This window comes from Arvicanthis niloticus, chromosome 17, assembly GCF_011762505.2.
Source record: "Arvicanthis niloticus isolate mArvNil1 chromosome 17, mArvNil1.pat.X, whole genome shotgun sequence".
NCBI lineage: Eukaryota > Metazoa > Chordata > Mammalia > Rodentia > Muridae > Arvicanthis > Arvicanthis niloticus.
This window is the reverse complement of record NC_047674.1, coordinates 42,301,636-42,329,408: the sequence shown is the minus strand read 5'-3', so window position 1 is coordinate 42,329,408 and position 27,773 is coordinate 42,301,636. Positions and strand designations below refer to the sequence as shown.

The 27,773-nt window shown below is 40.6% G+C and overlaps 1 protein-coding gene across 1 annotated transcript in view; it reads left to right on the top strand.

The window, feature by feature from the left end:
* Positions 1–27,773, top strand: part of B3gat2 (beta-1,3-glucuronyltransferase 2) — an 82,483-nt gene that overhangs the window by 22,055 nt on the left and 32,655 nt on the right. The window contains exon 2 of the mRNA XM_034521360.2: positions 27,030–27,174. Coding sequence (XP_034377251.1) covers positions 27,030–27,174 — 145 coding nt within the window. The remainder of the gene's footprint in view (positions 1–27,029; positions 27,175–27,773) is intronic.

The following is a 27,773-nucleotide window of genomic DNA, read 5'->3' as shown; positions in this document are numbered from 1 at the left end:
ATCAATCACTTTGACTCCTAAGCTTTTGAATTCTATTTCTGGCATTAAATACCTTTAGTTTCCTTACTGTCTTTTGGAGGAATCATGTCACATTGTCTTTTCATGTTTCTTATATTTCAGTGTTGCAATTGGTTCATGTGTTGGATTGAATGCTTCTCCTAGCTTTATTTGTGTCTTAGTTGGGGTTTTACTGCTGCTTAGTTAGGGTTCCTGCCTTAAGGCAGGAACATGGCAGTGTCCAGGCAGGCATGGTGCAGGAGGAGCTGAGAGTTCTACATCTTCATCTGAAGGCAGCTAGCAGAATACTGACTTCCAGGAAACTAGGATGGGGGTCTTAAAGCTCATATTAACAGCGACACACCTACTCCAACAGGGCCACACTTTTTCTAATACTGCCACTCCTTGGGCTGAGTATATATATACACACACACACACACAAAACATCAAAATATGGGAATCTTCTGCTAATGAACCTTCTTTTCTTGAGGGCTCAGTCTTCACTAATACTCAGAGAGGGAAAAGGTCATAAGAGCAATACCACTAAACCCAACCAGACATAGAAATATATTAACTCTATTAAAGTCAGAGATTATTTTCATCATCAATGACTTTAGAAATAAAACAAAAATAATAATGTTAGAAATGAAAATACAATCTAGAGTAAAAAATTAAAATAACAACTGCAATAAATGAATGGGGCAGGGAAAGAGAAAGAAGAAAAAAGGACAGACACAAAAGTTAAATTTAAAAACATTACATTGAAAAATATTTGAAATTGACAGAGTGAACAGCCGAAGGTGACATAAATCCAATTGCATGATGAAAACAAAATATATGAAAAAAATAGTTAGAGATAAATTATAAAAAAACAAAAAAGAAAGCTTTTTTTAAAAAAAAAAGTAAAATAAATTAAAAACCACACTAAACATACAACAAAACTAAAATAAAGGGTAAGAAAGAAACTGAATGATGAAGTAGGGATGAATTCTTTCTGGGTTGAATAAAACTCAAGTTTTTCAGGCAGAGAGAACAATGGATTCGGAGGTTTTTGGTTTTCCCACTGTTGAGGCTGGTCCTGATCTTGCGCTCATCGGGATCACTTATCTCCTGAGACTGCATTCACCTTAAGAACCTCCTCCTTGCCAGGCAGTGGTGGTACACACCTTTAATCCCAGCACTTGGGAGGCAGAGGGCAGAGGCAGGCGGATTTCTGAGTTTGAGGCCAGCCTGGTCTACAGAGTGAGTTCCAGGACAGCCAGGGCTACACAGAGAAACCCTGTCTCAAAGGAGAAAGAAAGAGAGAGAGAGAGAGAGAGAGAGAGAGAGAGAGAGAGAGAGAGAGAAAGAAAGAGGGGAGGGGGAGAGGGGAGGGGAGGGAAGGAGGGGGGGGGGAGAAAAGAGAAAAGAGAAAAGAGAAAAGAGAAAAGAGAAAAGAGAAAAAAGAGAAAAAGAGAAAAGAAACCTCCTTGTTGTGCACCAACACCCTCTGCTGGCCAGTGAGGGTCTTGCTCGCTCTGGAGTCTTCCCAGTTTGTGTTCAATTTCATTGATTGGTTTTGAGTCGCCTAGAAGACACACCTCTGGGCTTGTCATTGAGGGTACTTCCAGATGTGCTTAACTGAGGGGACAAGATCCTAAGTGTGGGTGACCCAACTCTGATTGTGACAAGCCTCATACCCGTGCCTTCCAATGGACTCACCCTCTGCAACTATGAGTCAAAATAAACCCTTCCTCCCTTGAATTGCTTTTAGTCAGATATTTGATCGTGGTGTTGAGAACCATACTGACAGAACTGGTTAATCTGTAAGCCAAGAGCGTCTCTCAAGTGAGGTTACAGGCAGGGGAGAAAACAGCCCCCATCACCATGGCTTCACGTTCCTGACCAGCATTGAGCATGCTGTGGTGTGAGGAAGACATGGAGGCAGAGTTTTACCTTAACTGAGCTTCAGAATTTCCTGTCCTTCTGAAAACCATTCGGCAGAGAAGCAGCTCCAGATACTGTAGCCAACTAGAGCAGGCCTCCAGGCCCTCAATTAACTTCAGGTGATGCAGTTTGCACCTTGCCATAAAAGACAGAGCCACCAAACCACCTTGCTGTTTACAACCAGAGTCCCCTTCAGGCCGAGTTCCTTCTCCATCTCCACAGACAACTTGTAGGGCCACCTCCCACCCAGAGACTATAGTAGGGTACCCCCAGGTTCTCTGACTTGTGACTTGTCCTTGTTTTTAGGATTCCAGAGAAGCTCACTTTCAAATAATACCCTGCCCTCATCAAGATGGGCGCAGGGTAGAGCTCTCTGAGGTATGGAACACAATGAAATGGTCTCGCTGAAGCCCTGGACTGGGCTTAGGGTTTGTAGGCTCTGAGGCTTTTTCCTGTGACTTAGACTCCCAATTCTCTTTGTATTGGGGTCTCCTGGCTTGCTGTGTGGGTGTGGCATTAGCTTCCTTTCTTCCACTAGGGAACTCATGTTAAGGGGTACGCTGCTGCCTGTGTCTATAGCCGGCTTTTGTTTTACAAGGCTTTTCAGCTTGTCCAGTCACATCTTTTATTGTTTCTGATCTTTCCATCCTTCTCTTTTGGGAATAGTCTACCTTAGTTATCCTGATTCTTCTCATTCGTGACACCACCCAAAGGCAGCTTCCGATGTGCCAATACATGTGTGTGGGTGTGTACATATATATTATATGTAAATATATGTTAATGTAATATTTAACAGCACCCGATCTGTCTTGTGTTATGGAGCTGCCATCTTTCCGACTAGGTAAGACCTGAGGCCACGAATGGCGTTGTGTTCTCGCTGCTGCCTTAGCTCAGGCTGCTGGCTCAGGTGGGCCAGAATACTGGCCCTGCACCCACAAGATGCCAGCATGGGAGATGGCTCCGCCAATCTCCCATGCTGTCTCCACAAAGTTGGGCTGAGCCCAGACCATCCTGCCATCCACGTTGGAACCTGGTAGAAATGAGACTCTAATGGTTAAAGATTATCCAGTAACTTTATATATATTTGGTAATGCTCAGTTATCAAGATGCCCACACAATTAGAAGTGTTAACCAATTAACTAACCTAGATATAAATTGTTACCGAGGACTGCTCTCGATACATGCATGCGTGGCTCTCCATGGCTCCTACATCGCTGCCTCTTTGCTCCTCCTCTTCCTCTCCTTACTCCTCCCACATTAGCTCCTCCCAAATTACTGAATTTATGGTAAATGTTGTGGGGAAAATATCCTGCTACACACATATATATACATACATACATATAGCATATGTATAATTATATGTACACACATGTACATTAGTGATATATTCATATACTATATACTATATATATACATTACAAATGTATCCATACACTATAATGCTGTCTCCATATTTCTCTCTTCAAAATTTTTTTAAATAAATATTTATTTACTGTAGCTGTCTTCAGACACCCCATAACAGGGCATCAGATCTCATTATGGGATGGTTTTCAGCCACCATGTGGTTGCTGGGATTTGAACTCATGACCTCCAGAAGAGCAGTCAATGCTCTTAACCACTGAGCCATCTCACCAGCCCCCTTTTATTTCTTCTAAGTTACTTATATTGGTTTTCATAATTTCACTAAGTAATTCAAAGTTTGTTAACTTCCAAACACTGATGTGTTTTGCTTTTGCTTTTGCTCTGCAGTCGACCTGTGGTGTGCGAGCCTTAGCTACGTGCACTCAGTTGAATATAACATTTGAACTATATCTCAGCATGCAGGTGATAGTGCTATGTATTCTGTGTGCACCTACACTGTGTGTAGAACCTACACTATGTATCTTTAGATACAGTGTTCTATGTGTGTCAGTGAGGCTGAGAGATGCTCAGATGTTCTGTTATCCCTGCTGGTTTGTTTACTCTATCAAGACAAAGTAAATAGTCACGTTCTGGCCGCGAGCATTAATTCTTCCTCCTTGTACAGCTCCAGCTTGTGCTCTCAAGTTCTTTGAATCTGTGTTCTTGGTGCTCATACAGTCAGACTCGGTACTTTCTGCCTGATGGATTGACCTTCATCTTCATCACTAGGCATCCCTGATTGTCTTGTGATATCTGTTTTTAAAGCTCCTTTACTGATGTATTGTATTAATATAGCGATAATAGCTTTCACGTGCTCGCTTGTCTGTTACTGCATTTCTCATCCGCCCGCCTCTGCCCGCTCTCTGTTCTGATACTTAGAAGTGTCGGCTGTAAATAGTATATAGTTAGTTCTTGTTTCTTTATCCAGTTTGCTTTTCTAATTCTCTTCTCTCAATTAAGAAGGTAATAATCTGTAAACAAACACTTATTTCAATAAACCCTGCTGTGAAGCTCAGACTGGGTATACAGCCCCATCATTCTCTAGTTGATAATTGGATTTTCTGCCTTGGGTTTTCTTTCAACATCTATTTATATTTTTATATTTCTGCCCAAGTACAGATATATTGTTCTAGTACTACAAAATAACATTTAAAATAAGATTTACTTTTAATTTGTGTATATGTGTGTGGTAGGCATGTGTGCATGAGTACAGGTGGCCACAGACACCAGAAGGTGTCAGATCTCCTGAAGTAGGAGTTACAGAGAGCTGTGAGCCTCCCGATGTGACCCAAACTCAGGTCTTCTGAAGGAACAGTCCACACTCTTAACCACTGAGCCATCGTCTACCCTTTGAAATGGCTTTTTACTAAAGCTCTAATAAGTCTTTGTATCACTTTAGAAAACACTTTACCAATGTAATCCATGTCTATCACCTTAGAGACCCTTCCCATGTTTAATCTTTTATTAATTTGTCATGTAATCTGAGGACATTTTCTACCAGGATAAACCCAGAAAAGTGTTTTTCTTTCCTGTCGATTGCGTGTCTAGAGAAAAAGAGTGTCGTTCTTTCCAGTTATGCCTTCTACTACTCTGTCCTAGACAAGCACCGTGCCTTGTTCTGAGCTTACACATCCTTACAAAACATACAGTGCTTTATATGCAGCGCTTTAAAGGCAAATGATGCCATAGGGCTTTATGTGGCCCTCTAGTGTGCTGCCTTTAACAGTGAAATTATCTCGCTCTCTCTCTCTCTCTCTCGCTCTCTCTCTCTCTCTCTCTCGCTCTCTCTCTCTCGTTCTCTCTCTCCACATTGGAGAATGCTCATGAATGCTCTATTTATTTGGGAAATTAGAATTTGCCACAAGGTGCCTCTCTGTATTCAATACCACAGCACTCTAGTGGCTTGCTAATCTGTGAGAGAGAGAGAAAAAAATATCCTCCAGTCCTGCTGTTCAAAGAGCCTGCTTAGTAAATGGTCACTGCAATGGAAAGCTGCCTCCCCCTGTGGATCGGGTGTGAGTGACCTCCCTGGAGACCGTGCCTGCCACCCCAGCCCTTGACCTTGCAGCAACTCATCTTTTTTAGATGGGTTGAGTTGTTGATTTTTTATAAATTCATGACATGTGTTCCCAATAGTCTAAAGCTTTTATGGCCTAGTCCCTAACTAATACCCCAGAATAGCTCTGTTCGGGAAGCCATTGGCAATAAGCCTCCTTTTGGGCTTCAACATGAATAATACTACATATTGTTGAGACTTCTGGTCTATAAAAATAACAGACATGATAAATAGGAAGTATTGGGCTACAAATTATAAAAACTCCAGCTTGAATCCCCTTGAACAATAAGCATGTGTTGCTACTGCATCTGCAGAATTACTAGGATGTAGCATCTGCTGTAGACAAACCCACGAGCTCAGTATAGTAAACGTTTGTTGCTTGGTCTCACATTCCTTGGGTTGAACAGAGAGGCAGGTGCCCTGGTCCCTGCATCTTCTCAGCGCATCATTTGTAATGTGTGCTTTGCAAAGCTGCTTGGCTTGGGAAGCAGGCAGATGGATCACTAGCAATATCGATAGCAATAACGCTATTGTTAAGGACCAGACTTGATTTGTGAGTTCTTGTGCCCATGTTCAGCTCATCTGACACTGTCCTATTGGATACTAACACCTGGAGCAGTCCTTTGAGGTAGGAAGAGAAGATAGGATGAGGCCATGTGGCAGTCCTAGACTCTTCCTCCTCTCTCTCCATGCCATCATCTCACAATGTTAGCTGTATTTTTCAGCTGGTACACCCCTTATCTGAGAGATGACTGCACACAGCCAGATGTAGCAATGTGCCAAATGAAAAGAGGGATGAGGGAACCTTTCCCAAAGCTCTTTACACATGCGCTTGTTGGGAGCCGACCTTTAGCAGAAAGGCTAGTAAGCAGCTATCCACATGCTAGCCACGCCTCCAAGAAAATCATCATATATGTTCTAGCCACTTATGTCATATCCACGGGCCTACAAGGGACGTGGCAAAAGTGTATAAATACCCTAGATTTTCCTTCAAATAAAGAGACTTGATCAGATACTTGATCAGAACCTCTGTCTCTTGTCTCCATTCCTTGCGTCTCTTCTCTTCATCCTCACTCTCTCTCCCTCTAGACCCTGACCGGAAGACGACCGGAGTGGCAGTTTGAAGCCAGGCAGAGCGGAGCAGGCCGCAACATAGTAACTAACCAGGCTTTTTAAGTCTTTTGTCTCAAGCCAGGTAGAGCGGAGCTGGTTGCAACATACGCTGACCAGAACCACCAAAACCCAAACTAATCACTGATGATCTTTAGTGACCTCTGACACTGGGAGGGAGGCAGTCTTTCCTCAGTCATTTGGAGGATGTTCCGGTCTCCATAGGAATCAAGCTGAAATCATGACAATCAATGAGGAAATGAGGAGAGGCTTAAGCAAGCAAGGCATCCTATAGTCTTTGCCACAGCTAAAAACTGTGTTGGCGCCATTTAGTTTCTGTAATGAAATTCATGATTTTCCTCCATGTGTTTCTTGCACTGTTCTCAGTAAGTTTGTGTCTAGCGCTTTTTTTTTTTTTTGTACATTTGCCCTCGATGTGAAAGCCACTCTCCGTTATATTTGCATGCCTGTGGGAAAGCTATTGATTTTCCAGTCACCTCTGTTCAATTTTCTTTTATCTGTGTGTCTGTGTAAACTGCCTTAAATCCCTCGTTGAGCAATATTAGATGTTAATTAAATACCAGAGAAGAAACCCGGAGATAGAATGGTCTTAAATGGGGAGAGGTGGGACTGGAAAATAAGAGAGAAAAGAATATTGTTTCGTTTCTGTGAGAGGAGCAGAACACTGCATTGCCTAAGGATAAAACGGGATTCTCTGTTTTCTCCAAATTTGTTTCAAGAGAGTACTTTAGGTGGTTGGAGACGAGAAACATGATTAATACACAGCATTTAAGGATCTTTGAGTACCATGGAGAGCTTTACCTTCCCTTTTCTCTGAGAAGAATAAGGGCTATGTAGTTAGTTTTATATGAAGAAGTTGAATAAAAACAGAATGAGAATCTCCTCACACAAGCACACTCCTATGCAGAGAAGCAGAAATCTTTGAACCAGTGTTAATTTTTTTTTATTTTTTAAAATTTATTTTATTTTATTTTATTTTATTTTATTTTTTGGTTTTCTCGAGACAGGGTTTCTCTGTGTAGTCCTGGCTGTCCTGGACTCACTCTGTAGACCAGGCTGGCCTTGAACTCAGAAATCCACCTGCCTCTGCCTTCCAAGTGCTGGGATTAAAGGCATGCGTCACCGCTGCCTGGCTGAACCAGTGTTAATTTAAGAGACTAGATGGAGATGTCCAGAATGACTGATAGTGTGGTGAACTGTGCCATTTCTTATGTACCAACAAAAGTGGCAACCACGTAGATGCCTCTGTCTCTCTCCATCCTCCTGACACAGCACTACATAGATCATTTCTAAAAGGAAAGACATGATGTGCTTTCAAATCAGTGCTATTAATTTATAATTTTTGCAATATCTTTGGCTGTTTTATATCTGAGTGGCTAGAACATATAAATGTCTGTGGATGGATGAGGGAAACCATCTGATACTGCTTGGAAGCCCTGTTGCATGACTTTCCTTCGGGTTAGAGTGTGAACACACATCTGGTCCCTCTAAACAACCAGTAAGAGTTCAGCAGTAACAGACCAAGGAAGTAATTTTAGCAAAGTCCAACTTAGAAATCCAGTGAGTTTATTGGGGTTACTTACTAGAACCTGGAAGACTCAAAGACAGCTGCATTATTGAGAAGCCCACCCTAAATGTGTGACAACTCACAGACCTAGCAAGCCTAGAGCTCTTTGCAGGATTTGAGGCAGCTTGACAGGTCAGAAAACCGCTTTTTTTCCCAGGAGTCTTTGCTGCTTGTATAATTTGGAAGCAGAAGGGCTTTGTGAGTCTTATGAATTTCAGTGACTTCCTGAGACTTGTGAGCCATTTACTCCCTGGGGCAATGGATCTGTTCTACACTACAATGTTTCAAGTTGGATCTTCTCAAGCTATCCAGGGTGGAAGAGCTTCAATTTGGAGACTGTTTCTCAAAAAAAAAAAAAAAAAATCTGTATGCCAATAGAGCACCATACCCATTTGGACAAACACTGCTGTTACCTGCTAAACACACTGTAAGTACTAACAGGCTCTTTGCCATGAGAAAAGCAGGGGTGTGTAGCAAAGAATAATTGTCAAAGGGAGCAACAGCTTAGCATGTGAGAACATGGAGACTTGCTAGTGTGTAGTTTTCTGAAACACTAAATATAATTTAATTATATTGTTTTCCTTTTTTGATATCCACTTAAAGATTAAAATAGTGATTGGTAATAGTTACATGAATCTTTATAGTAGAAACCAAACAGTTCTCCCAAGCAGTCCTTTCTCTTGTTCTCCCCTGATACTGTCACAGTAACTACTCCACAACACATAATCAGTGTACGCTTGATTCTCTACAACAGTTGCTACTTCCCTAGAAACTCTGGAGGAAATGGAAATTTAAATGCTTCAGGATTTGGGGCTTGATGAGTGTGTATATGTCACCCCTGCACCCCTGCACCCGTGCACACACCCCTTCACTTTGCAGTTTGCTCTCCCCAGGAGTCATCTCTATCCCTATAGCTCCTTCATCCAGTGAGGTCACATGGGCTTTCAAGCAGCTTCTCATTCATGTGGCAATGGCAAGCCTGACAGGTCAAGGGAGTAGCTCTCCTGCCAAATTTCTCGTCGCAGAAGCACATCTTCCTCGTGTCGTGATTCACTGACCCATAAGGTGGTACTTTGAGGCAATAGAAAATTTTACCCAAAAACAAACAAACAAACAAAAAAACAAAAAACGATTACTACAGCTACCTAGCTTATAGTCATTGGTGGTACTGTGTCCCCACCCACCTCCATGTGCTTCAGTCCATTCATCCGTGTCATTCCTGTTGCTACTCAGATTGTCCAGGTTGTGTTGGGAGCCCCATAGGCCAGCTCTGTCTTCAATGACCTTCTCTGTTTCTAACCCTCAATTACTTTTTCCACCATTAAACGTGTTCTAGGCTCGTCCTGAGCTCTTCTTGTGTCAGTCTTAATCAGCCACTTTTCACAGGGTCCTGCTTTCTTTTGGTAGATATTTTTATTTATGAGCCAATATCTGGGCATTAAATAGCTTATGGTGACTCAAGTAATCATTTTTCTAGTTCTTGCTATCACAAGTTCATATTTAAGTCTACTACCTGGGCGAGCAAGATGATTCAGTGGGTGAAGGTATGTGTAGCCAGATCTGGCCATCTCAGTTCAATCCCCAGAACTCACATGATGGAGAGAGCTGATTCTTGCAAATGCCCTCTGTCCTACACACACACACACACCTGCCGAACACACACACATTCATACACACACACATACATATACACATACACATACATATACACATACACACACACACACACACACACACACATTCATATACACAGAATAAACACAAACATAAAAAGCAGCCCCATACTTATATTGCTTTTGTTTTCAATTATATTGAGGACAACATACCTAAAATAAAATATATTCATTTTAAATGTATTGTTTGCTGTATTGTAGCAAATCCATGAACCCTTGATGATAGGTTTATCATCTGACCTTTTGTAGTCCTCTCCACTTAGAAATTTTTAATGTGCTTTTTCTCTAGAGGTGTAAGTTTGTTCTAGAACATCATGTAAGTGGCAAAGGGCATCATTTATATCATTTATTTTCTATATTTCCTATATTATATATATGTATATATGTGTATATGTATGTATGTTTGTATGTATATACATATATTTATGTATATATATACCTCATATATGTATACATATATATGTATACATATATGTATATATACATTTCATATATATGTATACAAATATGTATGTATACAAATATGTATGCATACATGTATGTATGAATTTGTATACATGTATGTATATATACATTATATATATGTATATATATTTGTATACATATATGTATACATACATTTTGTATATGTTTATACATATATGTATGTGTGTATACATGTCATATATATGCATGTATTCTGAAATTGATCTATCTGTTGTTGAGGTAGGTGTGTGGATATATGTGAGTGTGTGTGAGAGAGAGAGAGAGAGAGAGAGAGAGAGAGAGAGAGAGAGAGAAACAGAGAGAGAAACAGAGAGAGAGAAACAGAGAGAGAGAAACAGAGAGAGAGAAACAGAGAGAGAAAGGAAACTGGTTTTATCTGTTTGCAAAGTGATGTCCACTTGGGCTGTTTCCCAGTTGGGGCTGTCTTGATAGGAGCTGCCACGGCCACTGCTTACAAGGTTTGTGAACACACATGCTTTTCATACCTTTCTTTCCTAGAGACGCCAGAGGGCCAGTGGACTTTTTAAGTCTTCCCATTTTAGTCTTCCTTGTGGGTATGTAATAGTTTGGCTGGAGTTTCAATTTGCACTTCCACAGTTACCTGATGGCAAGCAGCAAGGGTTTTGGTGGCAGTGGTCTTTTCTATGCTTATTCAAATCTGTTTCCTGTTGTTGATTTTTTAAACTTGAGTTTGTTTGTTTCCTTTAAGCTACTGGAACTTGCACAGTAACCAGAGTTCAGTTCCTAGCCTCCCACAACTACATGGTAGCTCACAGCCATTTGTAACTCCAGTTCCAGGGGATCTACCTCTGTGGTCCAACCTGTACACACACGGGACACATACACACATGCAACCTAAAAACTCATAGATACAAAATAAATCTAAAACAAGATTTATCTTTAGAAGAAAATGTTGGAATCTTTTGATATGTAACTTGTGTGTGTCTGTGTGTGTCTGTGTGTGTCTGTGTGTGTCATGGAATGGCTAGATCAAGTGAATTAGCTCATGTATTAATTCATATTCCTTACTGTGGTAAAAACACTTAAAAGCTTAGCAATTTTAACCATGTGTTTTTAACAGTGGTAGTCACTATAATGAACAATGGGTCATTTGGCCTTACTTCTGTTCTCTAACCAAATTATTTTTCTTAGAACCAACATCTCTACAATTCTTTTCTGCCTCCGTCACTGGTTGCCACCTTCTTACTCTCTTCTTCTGTGTGCTTTATTCATTTATTTTTTTTTTAATTTCACATATAAGTGAGATAATATGCTATTTTTATTTCTGCGTCCAAGCTCCTGGACCTAACATGGCTCTCCAGGGTCAGCAATGCCACAAATGGCGAGGCCTATCTTATTTATCCATCTTTTTATTTGCTGTATTGAGAGTCTTCTTTGCCAATTATTCATTGTTGGACACTTAAGTTGGTTTCCTGTCTTGGTTATTGTGATTAATTCTACAGGGAACATGAGAATTCTTCTTGTATTTTGAAAATGTTATGTTTCTGCCATGCTGAGGCTCCAATCAAGAACCTTGCATATGCTAAGCAAATATCCCCTGTGCTAATCTCCAGTCCTGTGAATTTTCTCAAACACACCAATTTTTTTTTCGTCCTGTGGATGTACACATAGCAGTGTGATTGCTGGGTAATAGTGGTTCTGATTTCACTTTTTTTGAGGCATCTCCACACTGTTTTTCCATAATGGCTGTAGTGATTTGCATTCCTATGAACTGCCAGCAAGTTCCCTCTTTTTCTCTGTATCTATTTTTTTCCCAACACAGATGTCCATTTGTTCGTGTCTTAGATATTGAAAACACTGTTCTTTCCCTTGCTTGTCCTGCTGGCATTTCAAAAGTCAATTGACCGTAAGTGAGCAGAGCTATTTCTAAATTCTCCGGTCTCCTCCGTTTATTTGTATATTTCCCTTTACACTAATTCTACGTTGTTGTGGCTTTATACTAAGCAGAGTCCAGAAGCCCCTCCTATGTAGCCAATGCCAGGGGTCACAGGTTCACGCACCTTAAGTATTTAGTACTTATGCTGATTGTGTCTACACGGTTTCCTTTGTTTTAAAACTCAAAGGACTGAAACATCAACATATATTTCATTTATCAGTAATGTTAACCATGTGCCCTTCCCGTATATTTCTCATGATTCATGTTCTAGTTAATTTTGAATGTTCTTTTCTACATAACTCTATACATATTAAGTGCAGAAGAACATTCCTCATTTCCACATATCCAACTTCCCTACTTTCTTCTAATACATCTTTGTTTAGTCTGTTTTCCTATTTGCCACTTTAAAGACAGGCATGTCTCTTCCAGCAGCATAAGAGGGTAGTGAGTCAGGACTGGCACGGACTCAGCACTGGGCTGTAGTGGAGACTGGCCGTGGCAAAGGAGCTAAGAACAAAGGCACATCAACACTCCATGCCACGGGTGCCACATGAAAGGCTAGCCCAGTTTGCTAAACATTCAGAAGTCCGAAGTTTTCAATTTTAATACATCTCACTTTTCTGTTTTTCCGTTCTCATACACTTGCTCCAGGGTTCTGCTTTGTAGACAAAGCTGGCATTCAATTCATGGTCAGCTCACTCTCCAGGGTGCTGAGATGTAAGGATATAGCGTGACATCAGTCAACAAATCTCACTTTAAAATAAAACAAATAGGCCAAACCAAGCTTCCCTGTAGTGTCATATATGGCCACATGCTCCAGCTTGCAAAACCAGTCTGCACAAGCATAGGTAACTGGGACAAGAAACGTGACTCTGGAAAACAGAGTAAGTCATATTCAGTGAGTAGGCACAGCGATTCCTTGGGCATTTATAAAGCAGGTATTCAAAACCTACATAGACTTTTAAAACACACACACACACATGCACATTCTTTGATAATTTCACACACATAGTGTATTCTTATCATATTCACCATCATTACCCTTTCTTATTCCTCTTCTACTTCTACTGAACTCCTGCTCAAAATATCTTCCTACTTTCATGTCCTTTGAATGTATGCATGTGTGTGTGCACAAGTGAGTGAGTGTGTGAGTGTGCATGTGCATATGTGTGTGTCCTATTGAGTTTAACTGGGCCTTCTTGCATGTGCATAGCTAGAAGGTTAGTTACTAGAGCAGGGGTAACTTATCAGTAGCTACACCACAGAGAAAAATGGCTCTTTCCCCTAGCAACCATTTGCTGTCAACAGGTCCAAAAGGAGATGCAGCTTTGTGAGCCCCTCCCTAATTCATGATGGCATTGGTGGGACCAAACCTGTGCATATCTTGTGTAGGTAGTTATGGCTGTTATGAGTTTATGAATGGAACAGCCATGTCACACATTTATGAATGGAACAGCCATGTCATGCCAAAGTACTGTTCTCCATCCTGTGGCTATTAATCTTTTTTTTTTTTTTTTTTTTTTTTTTTTTTTTGTAGCCCTGGCTGTCCTGGAACTCACTCTGTAGACCAGGCTGGCCTCGAACTCAGAAATCCGCCTGCCTCTGCCTCCCAAGTGCTAGGATTAAAGGCGTGCACCACCACCGCCCGGCATCTTAAGCTCTTTATAGCCCCTTTTCCAAGATGTCCCCTGAGCCTCTGAAGGGAGGATACAGATAACCCACCCCACTTAGGACTGAGATTTCAACAGTCACTTATTTTCAGACTTTGACCAGTTATGAGTTTCCACGCTACCCACTGCTCACTACATAAAGAAACTTCTCTGGCCAAGACTGGAAGCAGCAGAAATCAGTGGATATAAGCATAAGTACTTAGAAGCCATTGACAATATGCCTGTTTAGCAATCTGGCAGTAATTAGGTTCTCCCCCGAGGGCCTATGACCTCAACAGCCGTGGGCTTCTGACCAGGTATAGAGAGTTGTAGGTATGAATTCCCTCCTGTGGAGGGGACCTGAAGTTCAACCAGAAAGTGGCTGTTTAGCCCCTAACAGTCATGCTATCCTCACACCTCTAGGGATCCCTTCCTGTAGCTCCAGGAGCTCACAGTTGAGTGAGACTGTAGGTAGCTTTTCTCTACCCAGTGTCTCCCATAGCACCTTCCAGCACTAAGAAAGCCTCCAGCAGGGAACAAGCATCTGGTTCAGTTCCAGCTTGATATCTCTATTTCCTGGAACACGTGGTGTCTTCAGCAACAGGGTCTTTCCATCCAGCTCTGGTTGACGATGGTAACCACTTAACATTGCTTGTGGATTTGTGAGGCCTCCCTGAGAATCAGCTCATAGGGAGGTTTCCCATACTCCATGCTGGGGTTTGTGTTTAATTAACCTATGACTTCTGAGAACAGATATACCATTCAAAGTCTTCTTGTTCAAAGTCTAATTATATATTTTTAATTAGCTTACAAAGCAGATGTCTAGGTGGCTTTTCAAACATTGTACTTTGGGTTAATACTCCCCCACCACACCCAACTCTTCTCCATCTTTCCCATTTCTGCCTTTCTCTACTTTTAAATAACTATTCCTGCCTCTTGAGGCTCTTCCCCCTAGATGCTTTATAGGATTCTGGCCTCTATAGACACTCCAAGTTAAACACACAAATCTTAAAATTCACAGCTAGTATCCACATATGAGCAAAAATATGTGGTGTTACTTTTAAAACAGATTTTGATTTAAAAAAAAAAAATGGATACGACCAAGTTTCCATGTACTCCACATTCAGTTTCCCCTTTCCTCACATTAGTGATGTACCTATGATCCCTACAATAAGCCAATGTTAAGCATAGTCTATTCTTCATCGAGATGTCTCAGATACTTTTCTGTTCTAGGATCCTAGCCACGATCCCTCCTTGTGTTCTGCTATCCTTAGCTTCCCTTGGTCATAACATATATTTTCTATATTTTTGATAATTTGATATGTAATGTGTTATTTTTCTTTCAGTGCCCATGTTCCTGCACCTAACATGGTTCCTCAGGGTTGGCAATGTCACAAATGGCAGGGCCTATTACATTTGTTCATCTTTTTGTGATATATATATATATATATATATATATGGCATATGTATTTATATAAATATATAATTATTATATATTTATTTCTTTCATATATATAATTCTATATAAATGTATATAATTTATATAAATATATATGGCATGTATATAAATAGGCATGGCATATATGTTTATATACATATATATGGCATGTATATAAATATATATGGCATATATATATATGCCATTGTTGGACACTGGCATATATATAAGTTGGTTCCATGCCTTGTTTATTGCTATTAATACAACAAACATGAGAATTCTTCTTGTATTTTGAAAATGTAGTGTTTCTGCCATGCTGAAACTCCAACTGAGAGCCTTACACGTGCAAAGCAAGCATCCCCCCTGTGCTGATCTCCAATCCTGTGAATTTCCTCAGACACAACAATTTTCCATGCTGTGGATGTATTGGTCAGCAACTTGTAGGATATCCTTCAGGTGGAACCATTAGACTGAGGTTGTGGTGCCTAGAGAAGCAAATCACAGGGCAGGGGACCATTGCCATGGTACTGTGTACTTTATTGTTCCACAATTAGCCATTAGGTTTCAATTAATATGGGTTCACTTAAACTTTTTATTTGGTTGGTTGTTGAACGTCCCCATTACCTTCTGGCATTGCAAGAGGCTCCAGGCTCATCTACTGTAGTTTCTACTGCAGGCCTAGAGTCAGTTATATTCTGGGAATTTGTGGTTCCTTCTATAAGAAACTAGCTCACCTACAAGGGTCCATCTCAGCATATCCTATAAAGAGCACATAAGATGAATGTGATTTATCAATGATGATGTTGACTTTAATAATCTGGCCAAGTTAGGACTATCAGGTTCCTTCACTGTAGAGATAATGCCCTCCCCCCTCTTCCATTTGGACTCTTTGGAAGGACATCATTGGGCAGAGCACATGCATATGAAGTAGAGAGTTCTGATCTACATTCTTGGAGTTATCAGTGCAAGTTATTTGGAATTCTTTATGCAAGATTTGACTATTTCTTCATTTTTTTAGGTTAATGCAGGTTTATAGTTGGTTGTTTTACAGCTTCAGTTGTGATCAGTTTCTCTATGCATGCTACTCTAGCTTTGGCAAGAAAGATTTTCAGTGGACTAGTGTATGTCTTTTATATGCCCCTACTCACAGGTGGGAGATTTAACATTTGGTTTGCTTTGACTTCTGAACACTTCCCTGATTTCTGGGCTTACAAGATATCTCAGAGAAATCTGGCATATTTTTTTTACCGAAGCCTAAAACCATCTATTTATTTACATCAGCCTAATTCCTTTTATTGGAAGACAGTACAAGAACAAAAATTGAGTTCTAATTGTGCTCACCGCTACCAGCATATCACTGCTTCTAAACCCTCTGCTTCTGGCACAAGAAAATATGTGTGTGCTAATTGGCGTGGGTTCATCTGTCAATCACCATATTCCCATAACCATGTCCATCCTCATCAAACTGCACAATGTTCAAAATGAAGCTTGCTGCACTCCTCCATTACCAGGTGGATCATTTGAGCCTCTGCTTCAAATTCTCACTCCAGGGACTGAAGTCCCTAAAGCCAACATCTGCCACCAATCACTCATGAAAGCACGCAGTGGAAACACAGTGAGATGTCTCTTTCAGGATTCCCACAATACGCTTAGTGGTTCTTGCTGTCCATGCTTTAGGCTCAGCTCTTGCCGATGTCTTTGAGGAAGCTACTACAGTCCATGGATCAGGCCAGACATTCTTCAATATTCTCTCACAATACCATTTCCTTTATAAATGTAACCAGGAAAAATACATACATGACTAGTCTTGCAATGGGTCGTATAATTGCATTCTCTCTCTCAGGACATTGGCTTTGTAAAGACCTTGCATCCCTTGCTCAGAGCTAAACGTGCATCACGAGCACATGTGGTCAACATTAAAGAGGTGTTGAAGACATAGACTCGCTCTTCTGCCCAGTGAGACAGGAAAAAGGCTGTGAATGCCATCTTAAGGCCATTTCTGCTTTCTGGCATTTTTAATCCTCAAAATAATTTGCTTATGTATCTCCAAAGTTCACAAAGTAGAAATGGCACTACATAGAAATTAAAAATAGACACACACACACACAGACACACACACACACACACAAGATTCATAGTTATGCAGAAGACAGGATACCATGTGGGATGAATAGCATTGAGATAAGCAGCAACTAGTTCAAATGTTTGAGTCCTTGAGGGCGCCTATCTTAGCCATTGCCTTGGGAGGGACCAAAATGTCACAGTTTAAAGCTGCAGAAAGACAGATGGCTCATGATATGGGAGTTGGATATTGGGAAGAGCCAGCCATTATGGAGTGTATCCACGGTGCCTTCCTCCTTCTCTAGAGGAGATGCTGATTTAATGGCTGTTTTGTTTTGGTTGCTTTGCTTTGCTCGTTTGGTTTATATTCCATTTGCCTAGAATTTGTTTGATAACATTATGCTATATTATTATATTTACTATATACTCAATTAGATGCCTGTCGACAGAAAAGGGGGTAGATTCAGATGGAAAGGGAGGTTGGGAGGAAGTAAGAGATGTAGAGGGATAGAAACTGTAATCAGGACATACTGTATGAAAAAAATTATTTTCAATAAAAAAATTAAAAATTAACAAAAATATTTTAGGAGTTACCACATTCATGTAACTGTTCTTATAGTAAATTGTTAACAATTGCTTAGGGAAAAAAAATCTGAGGAAATGCGGACCATATCTTGTGTGTTTTTTGTAGCCATTGAGGGTGGAGGAACTGTTCTGGACGTACATCGAGCTGTTTAGCGTTGCTGTTTAAAGCTTGTCCATTTAATTGAAAGCTTTGGCAGGAGAATTAGCTGACAGAATATTATATTAGTATTGAGTAAATAGGAAGACAGTGCCTTTGGCAGCCAGATCTGTTCATAATATTAAAACTCCTTCATGCTTTGCTTCCTGTTTAGACTGGGACTCAAATCAGGTGCCTGCAGGAGTAACTATTATATAAATGTTATTTTGCATTAGGAAAGTAACAAAGCTTTAAAATGTGGAGAATATTTTAGTTATTACAGGGTGCTCTACTTGCTGTGATAACAGTTTTTACTACTAATGTTACTGTAACATTTTTCCCCTTCTGAGCCAAGAGCAGCCAGAGAATCCTTAAGGAACGTAGGCTGAGTGAAAGGACACAGAACAAAGGTTAGATCCCAGGAGGGAATGAAGAAGCCTGCAAACAGCTGTGCTATTTTCCTTTGAAATGTCCCGTGTTCTTTAGAGGACACTGGTCCTGTATTCAGGGACTGAGTATCTGATTCTGTGACAATGCCTTCACCATTGAATCTCAAGGCGCTACCCAGATCCAAGGGCTTCTGGACACACTCAGCATTTTAACTATTTAAATGACAATATCATTGTAAAATAATTAGCATACTTGCAAACATCACCCTGCAGCATCACCGGCTTTCTATAGTCCTGCCCACCACCTCAGCATCAGCATTGTGTCCTCTGCAAGAGTGAATTGCCAGCTAATATTAGCTCTGAGCTTCCTAGGTCAGTCTATTCTGTGGGCTGAATCCTATGTATCTTTCATGGCCTAATTTAAATGAAAAGCCTACACAAAAACACCTTAAATTCTATGGTCATGCTTAATCATTCCCTTCCTAGCCACCTATCTATTCTCTTTCCTCTCTCTCTCTCTCTCTCTCTCTCTCTCTCTCTCTCTCTCTCTCTCTCTCTCTCTCTGTGTGTGTGTGTGTGTGTGTGTGTGTGTGTGTGTGTGTGTGTGTGTACAGTGGTACCCATGTGGAAGTCAGATGACAGCTCTTGTGGGATCTAAGGATCAAACTCAGGTGGTCAAGCCTGCATACATGTACCTCAAACCCACTGAGCCTTCTCACTGGCACCCCCCCAAAAAAACTTTTGCCCTTTGTTCTTGTCCTTCCTGTTTGATTGTGGCTGTCTCTTTTACACACAACTTGTTAGCTCCATGTTGAAATGAGTGCATGGCACACACAAGCCTGTCAGGCATTATTTGGGATGTTCATGACAGAGCACAACTTTACGTACTATGAAGAAGACAAAGAGAAGTTCAAGTGATAGCTTAGATATCATGAGCACATACAGCTCTTGTAGAGCACCCAAGTTCAGTCCCCAGCACCCATATAGGGCTACTCTCGGGGGCCTGAAATGTCAGGTCCGAAGAACCTGACTCCCTCCTCTTCACAGGTACCTGTATTTGTGTGCCTGTACTACACACATACACACACACACACACACACACACACAGAGAGAGAGAGAGAGAGAGAGAGAGAGAGAGAGAGAGAGAGAGATTTAAAAACAGAAACCTGTGAAAGGAAATGATAGCAGATTAAAATACACTCCCACCAAAACACAAGGGTCTACTCTTTGTGTCTTAAAGATATAAACCATTCTGATAGTGAAAATAACACATGCGTACCAAATTGAACTGAGTTCTTTGTGTATTTGGAAGACAAGGATATATTTTTAACTGTTTGCTATATTTTTACATAAGGAGGAAGAGCTTGAATATGTGGTAAATTAGGGTAAGGGTTATATTGTGAAACCTTAGTAATTGGTCTATGTATTTATTTGTTTGCTTAATTGTGTTGAAAGGTGCTGTTCTCATTAAACTGATGTTTCAGTTCTATGCTGGAACAGTCAGTGCTAAAGTTGACAGACTGTGAACTTCACATAGAAATGCAAAAGACACAGAACAGTGGAAAAAAGAACTTCAGAAGTGAAGGAAACTGTCAGGGGACTGATACCACCTGGCCAGGGATTCAGAGCTGTGACAGCATTCCAAAAGTTTGGCCCCCAAAGTTAATACATACATACACAGACAATGGATCCGAGCAGAGGTTCTAGAAGCAAACCCACTCAGATGTTCACAACCAACTTTTTTTTGGCAAAGGTTCAAGCGTAATTCAGTTGTACCAGGACAGTTAGGTACATATCCACATATAGATGTCCATACTCAACAGAAAAGAAAAGAAAGGCAGGGCCTAATGGGACATATTAAATCAGCCGTACAGACGCTCTGACCTGTATACAGGTCGGAAGTGGACCCTGACCTATACATGCGCTTACTCGCGCTGCAGTGAGGTAGAACTCCATAGACCTTTAAAAAAAATCATCATGAAAGTTGATATGAACTAGCGCAGAGTAATCATAAATGATTTAGTATAAAAGTAACAAACTATAAAAATAGTAATTTCCCATTCGAGGGGGAACAGCGTCAGACTTTCTTTGCCTGGGACGCTTCACGCCTTTAAATCTTTTTAGAACAAGGTGGGTTGTGAACAATGAATAGAGTCAGAATGCTGGGCTGATGGGAGATCTAATTACTTCACGCTCAGGGCACAACTTGCATCCCCATCGCATTTGAAAATCCCTCCCGGCAACTCGCTTCTCTTCTCCTCATAAAATTATTTCTCAATTTACAATCATTGTTATTGTCACTTTTGATAATTTCTTTAAAATGAGTATACATTAATAATGAGGGTCATAATGACGTTGTCAATCCTGTGTGTCTTTGTGATTCACTCCTAAGGCACAGCTTACTATCCTCCCTTGTTTGTCACACCCTCCCGCTGTTGCCCATGTGCCCTACAAATAGTCCCTGTTCTTTTATGTCCTGTCATTCACGTGTGTATGTATGTAGACAGGCAGGCAGGCAAGCAGACAGACAGACAGACAGACAGACAGACAGATAGACAGATGGACGTTTGGATGGATGGATGGATGAATGGACGATATATGAGATAGATAGATAGATAGATAGATAGATAGATAGATAGATAGATGATTGATAGGTCGATAGATATACAAGTATGTATGTATGTATCTATGTATGTATGTATGTGTTTTGTGGGGCATTTAGATATGTATCTACATGAAGTTACTTTGCCCATTGATTATATAGAATATAAGGTAAAGGTAGCTTAAGACAGTAAGGGTTTGTTGTGGCTCCAGGGTCCAGTAGAACAAAACACGGACATCATGGCAGCAAGAGCTTGAGGCAGCCGGTCACACTGCATCCTCTCTCGGGGAGGAGAAGGAAATGAACCCTTGGCTCAGCTTCATCTTCTCCTTTTCTATGTAGTCCTTCCTACATACAGCACAAGGGAAGGCACTGCCTACATCAGAGTAGGTCTTCCAGCTTTAATAATTCTTGCCAGAGTCAACCCACAGATGTGTTTCAAGGGCAACACTGATCAAGATCTACATCATCGGCTTGTTTCCTTGGTGGCTCTAAATAAATGGTCCTCAACCTTCCTGATGCTGAGACCCTCATGGTGCGGTGACCCCCAACCATAGCATTATTCTATTGCTACTTAGAAGCTGTAATTTTGCTATTGTTATGAATTATAAATAGCTGATAGGCAGGATTTCTAACATGTGACCCCTGTAAAAGGGTCGTTCAACCCCCAAAGGGATGATGACCTTTGGTTGAGAGTCACTGTCCTACATTCTGTCATATGGATGGTCAGGTCGTTTTAGCAAATATTGTCATTGTAGAGCATGAGTTTGTTACGTCTTCTGGTTCTCTATAACATCCCCAGATATACGATGGACCCCTCCCCTGGCTGCATCTTCTAACTCCTACTATTTCATAACCTATACAGGTACACTTAGGCTGTCCCTTTACAATTGTTCTCTGTACATGTATTTTTAGTACATTCTTTAAATCTAGAGTTCACCTATGAGGGAAAAAAAAAACATGGCATTTGTAGTTCTGAGTCTGGCTTATTGAACTTGACAGGATAATCTCTGGTTTCACCTATTTTCCTGTCAATGACATATAAGTTGTGTTCTTGATGACTGAACAGGCTACACTATGTGTCTGTCTATCTCAAATTTCTTTATCCATTCATCTGCTGACACACTTACGGTAGATGTATTTGGGCAAGTATGCATGTGGTTTGCTGATGCCAGCTTCTTCAGGTACATGACCAGGGCTGTGTAGCTAGGTCAAAGGGTAGATACATTTTTAAGGTTTTTGAAGGATCTTCATCCTGATTTCTCTAGTGTCTTGACTGATTTAAATTCTTATCAATAGTATATGAGGGTTTTGTTTGTCCCTGCCCCACATTCTTGCTAACATTTCCCCCTTGTTTGTAGTCATTGTAACTATTGCGAGATGTAATCTCAGTGTAGGTTTTCCATTTTATTTATTTATTTTGAGACATGGCCATTTTTCTAGTTCCCAATTACCTTTTTAAAAAAGTAACAAATTAACAATGTAAGCTTTAGAAATGTATTATATGACATTGTCTAACTGTTAACTGCCTTTTAAAAAATGTATTTACTTTTATGTGCATTGATGTGCCCTGTGAACGTGTGTCTGTATGAGGAAGCCAGATTCCCTAGAACTGGAGCTGCCATGTGGGTCTTGGGAATTGAACCTGGATCTTCTGGAAGAGCAGCCAGTGTTCTTAACTGCTGAGTCATCTCTTGGTATTCATACCAATACCATGCCAACTTTGTCTCTCCCCACATTAGAATTTGAGGTCTGGTGTTAGGATAGTGACCACATTTTCCCTTCTGATTAGACTTGCTTTCACTATCCAGAGTCTTCTGTGCTTCCCTGTGAATTGAAGTTTTGTTTTTCTCTATTCCTATGAATTGATGGGAATTGTGTTAGGTCTGTAGATTGCCTTTCAGTCACATAGCTATTGTCATGATACTGACCCTACCAATCTGCAAACATGAAGAGTCTTTGCCTCTCTCCAGTTTCTTCCTTTAGAATCTTAACGTTTTCATTATATAGGTTTCACCTGCTATACTTACTCTTTAATTTTTTTAGGCTACTGCGAGTGTCTTACTTTAGGTTTTACTGCTGTGAGCAGACACCATGACCAAGGCAACTCTTGTAAGGACAACATTTAATTGGGGCTGGCTTATAGGTTCTGAGTTCGAGTTCATTATCAAGGCAGGAACATGGCAGCATCCAGGCAGGCATGACACTGGAGGAGCTCAGAATTCTACATCTTGATCCAAAGGCAGACAGAAGACTAGCAACACCCACTCCACAGTGACACACTTCCTCCAACAAGGCCACACCTATTCTAACAAGGACACAACTCCTTAATAGTGCCACTCCCTGTTGGTCAAGCATTCAAACACTTGGGGGGAGGGGTCAAACCTATTCAAACCACTATACCAAGTGTAGTTGTGCCCTAATTTCTTTCTGTGCAAGTTCATTATTACTATATAAAAAAGCTACTAATTTTTCTGTTGATTTTTGTGCAGGATAGTTTTATGTCATCTGAAAAGAGGGAGTCTCAAGTAAGAAAGTGCCTACATAAGATGGGACTGTAGGCAAACTTCTAGGGCATTTTTAAAATTAGTGATTAGTACAGGAAGGCCCAGCCTATTGTGGATGGTACCATCCCTGGGCTAATGGTCCTGGGTTCTACAAAAAAGCAGTCAGAACAAGCCAGGAGGAGAAAAACAGTATCACCCCTCTGTGTCATAGGACCTAGTGTTAGGTAGGTCCCTGTACTGGCTGGTTTTGTGTGTCAACTTGATAACAACCAAGAATCATCAGAAAGAAAATAGGCTCAGTTGAAGAAATGCCTGCATGAGATCCAGCTGTAAGGCATTTTCTCAATCAGTGATCAACGAGGGAGAGCCCAGCCTATTGTGGGTGGTGCTGTTCCTGGGCCAGTGGCCCTGGGTTCTATAGAAAAGCAAGTTGAGCAAGCCATAGGAAGCAAGTCAGTAAGCAGCACCCCTTCATGGCCTCTGCATCAGCTCCTGCCTCAGCTTCCTGTCTGAGTTTCTGTACTGACTGTCTCTCATGATGAACAGTGGTAGATCTAAGTGTAAGCTGAATGAACCCTTTTCTTCCCAAGTTGCTTTGATTATGGCGCTTCACCACAGCAGTAATAACTCTAACTAAGACAATTTAGTTGTATCTGGATACCTGGCTAAAAGTATTAAAACTCATAAGAGTTTTTTAGCGTGGTCTTTAGTTTGTTTTTTTTTTTTTAAGTGTAAGACCATGCCTTCTACAGATATGAATATTGATTCTTTCCTTTCCTCTTTGTATCCCTTTCATTTCTTTCCCCTGCCTTACTTTCTAAAGGTTAAAGAATCAAGCAATGTGTTGATCAAAGAGGAAGAAAAGAGATGGCTTTGTCTCATTCCTGATTTTAGAGGACATACTTGGAGTTTTTCCTCATTTAGTGTAGTATTGCCATAAGTTTTTCATTTATTAAGGAATTCTCTTCTATTACTGTTTCTTCTGGGATTTGATCATGAAGATACATTGAAGTGCGACAAAGGTCTAGTTGAATGGGTGATGAGTTGGTCTGACCATGACTTCCCTTTCCTGGGAGACTATTATTGTTTGATGTTGGGAGCCGCAGTCAGCATTCGCCATTCCAAGATGGCGCGGGCATCCCGTGTCTCCACTAGTAAACAATTAGCTGCGCAGCTGCAAAGGCAGAAAGGCCGCCAAAGTCACTGGCCAATCCCAAGGTGTAATATTGGGTGATGAGTGAACAGCCAATCAGAAGTGAGTACATCACTCTAGGGTGTATTTAAGCTGGGCCTCTTCCTGTCTTCAGCCCTTCCGCGGACTTCACTTAAGAGTAAAGCCTCTGTGGTAACTACCCGAATTCTGCCTCTCGTGTTTCTCTTCCACGGGTGAAAAGGGGACATGGGAGGTGCGTGCAACAGTTTGAGCCTCATTGATCATTACGTACAAGTTGTTTACATCCTCCTGACTTGGTTTTGATAGATCATATAGGACTAGGAATTTATCTGTTCCTTTTAGTTCTTCTGTGTTTTAGAATGCATTTTTAAAGTATTTCCTAAAGATCATCTGGGTTTTGTTGGTGTCTGTTCTGATGTTTCCTTTCAAAATCTGTGATCATTTATTTGGGTCTTCCCTTGACTGATGTTTGACATTTTTTTTTTTTTTATGTTTTCAGAGATCCAACTCTGTCTCATTGATTCTTTATTTTGTTCTTTTAGTCTCCATTTCATTAATTTCTACTCTAATATTATCTCTATCCACTTACTCCTTTGTGTTTGGCTTATTGTTTCTCTACAATATTAAGGTGCAGCGTTATCTATCTGTGTTGTTGCTGTTTGTTATGTAAATATTTGTATTTGTAAACTTTCTTCATGCACATCTCTCTCCTTTATCCCAAAGGTTGTAATTGGTTGTATTTTTATTCTAAGAAGTTTTAATTGCTAGATTCTGAATGATCCACTGATCATTCAAGAGTATATTACTCAATCTGCACATATTGTCATAGTTTGTAATTGCTATTTATTTCCAGTGTTAGTCCATTACTATCTGATAACACAAAAGAAATTAGTTTAATTTTGTGAATCTGGTAAGACTACCTTTTATGATTTGATTGTGAAATGTCACTCATAGGTTCCTGTGTCTGAACACTTGGTGTCTGTAATATAAATTTATAATCCTAACAAGCCTATATAAAAGACACACAATCCAGATATTTTATTTACAAGCTATAAGCCTAGATTGGGCAGATCTGGGGCTATACTAACTTATTCCCTCGATATAGGTCTCTTGTTACTTGCTGTTTCTCCTGGCCATGCAGTTCTTGTCCATGGCAGTTGCTTCTTCCTCCTCCATCTTCCTCTCCTCTTTTTTTGTTCTCAAAATTCCTGTCCCACCCTTTTCCCTCCACTGCCCAACCATAGTCTCTATCCTTTTATTGACCAGTTAAGTTGGTATTAAGGTTCACATGGCATCACTTTGTGAGATCTTCTCATCAGGAACAACCAAATCTTGAGGACCAGTATTTAGCATTAGAATACAAGCAGCATCAGACCAACCCCCTACAGGTGTCCCTAGCTGGTGACAATGTTTGGGAACATTTTAGAACCTTTAGGAAATAGATCCTTCCTGTGAACTCCCTTGAGGTTTTATGACCCAGCCTTACTTCCTGCTCACATCTGCACACAATGTGACTGACCAACCTCATGCTTCAGCCACCACCATGATGTCATTTACTTTTTACTATTGTGATGGAACTCTTTACTTAGACCAGGCTTGCCTTGAACTCACAGAGATCTGTCTGCCTCTGCTTCCCAGCCAAGGTATGTGTCTATAAAAATGAAAAGTTTGGAGAAAGTCATTCTGAATGACCTCACTTACTGCATCATGAAGCTTCCTAGGGAATAAAATGACTCACTTTAGAAAACAGGGAGTTAATTCTCAAGTAGATTCAATCTGGAGACAAATGGGAAGCATTTGATAATTACAGGCTGGCTTCAAATAAGAGATATTGGGGCACTGACACCTAGTTTCTTTCTTCCTCTCTTCTCTCTCTCTCTCTCTCTTTCTTTCTCTGTCTCTCTCTTTCTCCTTTCTTCCTTTCTTCTTTCTTTCTTTCTCTTTCTTTTTTCTCTTTCTTTCTCTTCCTTCCTTCCTTCCTTCCTTCCTTCCTTCCTTCCTTCCTTCCTTCCTTCCTTTCTTAGACAGGAGCTGTGGAACTCTGGCTGTCCCAGAGCTCACTATGTAGACCTGGCCTCAAATTCAGAGATCCACCTGCCTCTACCTCCCAAGTGCTGGGACTAAAGGCATGCACTACTATGCCTTTGTTTCTCTTTAAGTCTTGGGCCATCTATATGAACAGCAAAACCAAAGACATTGAGAAAGTCAAAATGACAGTGAACTGGGTGTGTGTGGTGGGGGAGGGTGTGTGAAGATTCCCTTTGGACATTTTTGAAACCATAGTAACTTCATTCTTTCCACATGGATCACTACATATTAATAAAAGTTATGCTCATCTCTTTCCTCTTTTGTAGATGAGGACCACCCGCAAAGTTTCTGTCTGGCCTGTGGGTCTAGTTGGCGGGCGACGCTATGAACGTCCATTGGTGAAAAATGGCAAAGTTGTTGGCTGGTACACTGGATGGAGAGAAGACAGGCCTTTTGCCATCGACATGGCTGGTGAGCAAATATGCATGGGACATTTGTCCCTGTTGGATGGGGCCTAGATGAAGCTGGGAAAGACCAATTTGTATAAATCCCTTGAATGCACCTCATTCATCAGAAGAACTATTTGAATATTCTAAATCGGTTCCTTGATGGTTCAAGTTGAAGTTCATTTTGGAAGTGGTTAGAAAATAGCCTCCCACTCTACCCTTTGTCTCACAAATGTTCATGCTCCAGTATTGGGTTGGGCATGCAGGTTTAGAGATAATGGAGCCGCCATGTAGTCTATTAGCTAAACCTTTTGGTGCCTCTGTCTAGAAAACTAATATATTAAAATATGTCATTTTTATTGACAAATTTGGTAAAAAATTAAACTTGGCAAGTCATTTTAATGTTTATTGATAAATTTAGTGGTTTACTAATATATTTAAAAGCTAAAACATAAAATTGGGTTCTGTTTTTCCACAAATCCATTATTTTTTGAAGAGAACTATCTTTTAAAGTTTTCATCTCCTGACCAACCAACTGACTCGAAGTAGACCCATGTGGATCCCAAAGTTTTCAAACACTGCTTTGTCAGGAAGGGATTCATTTTCTCTGGGCTCTAGGAATTG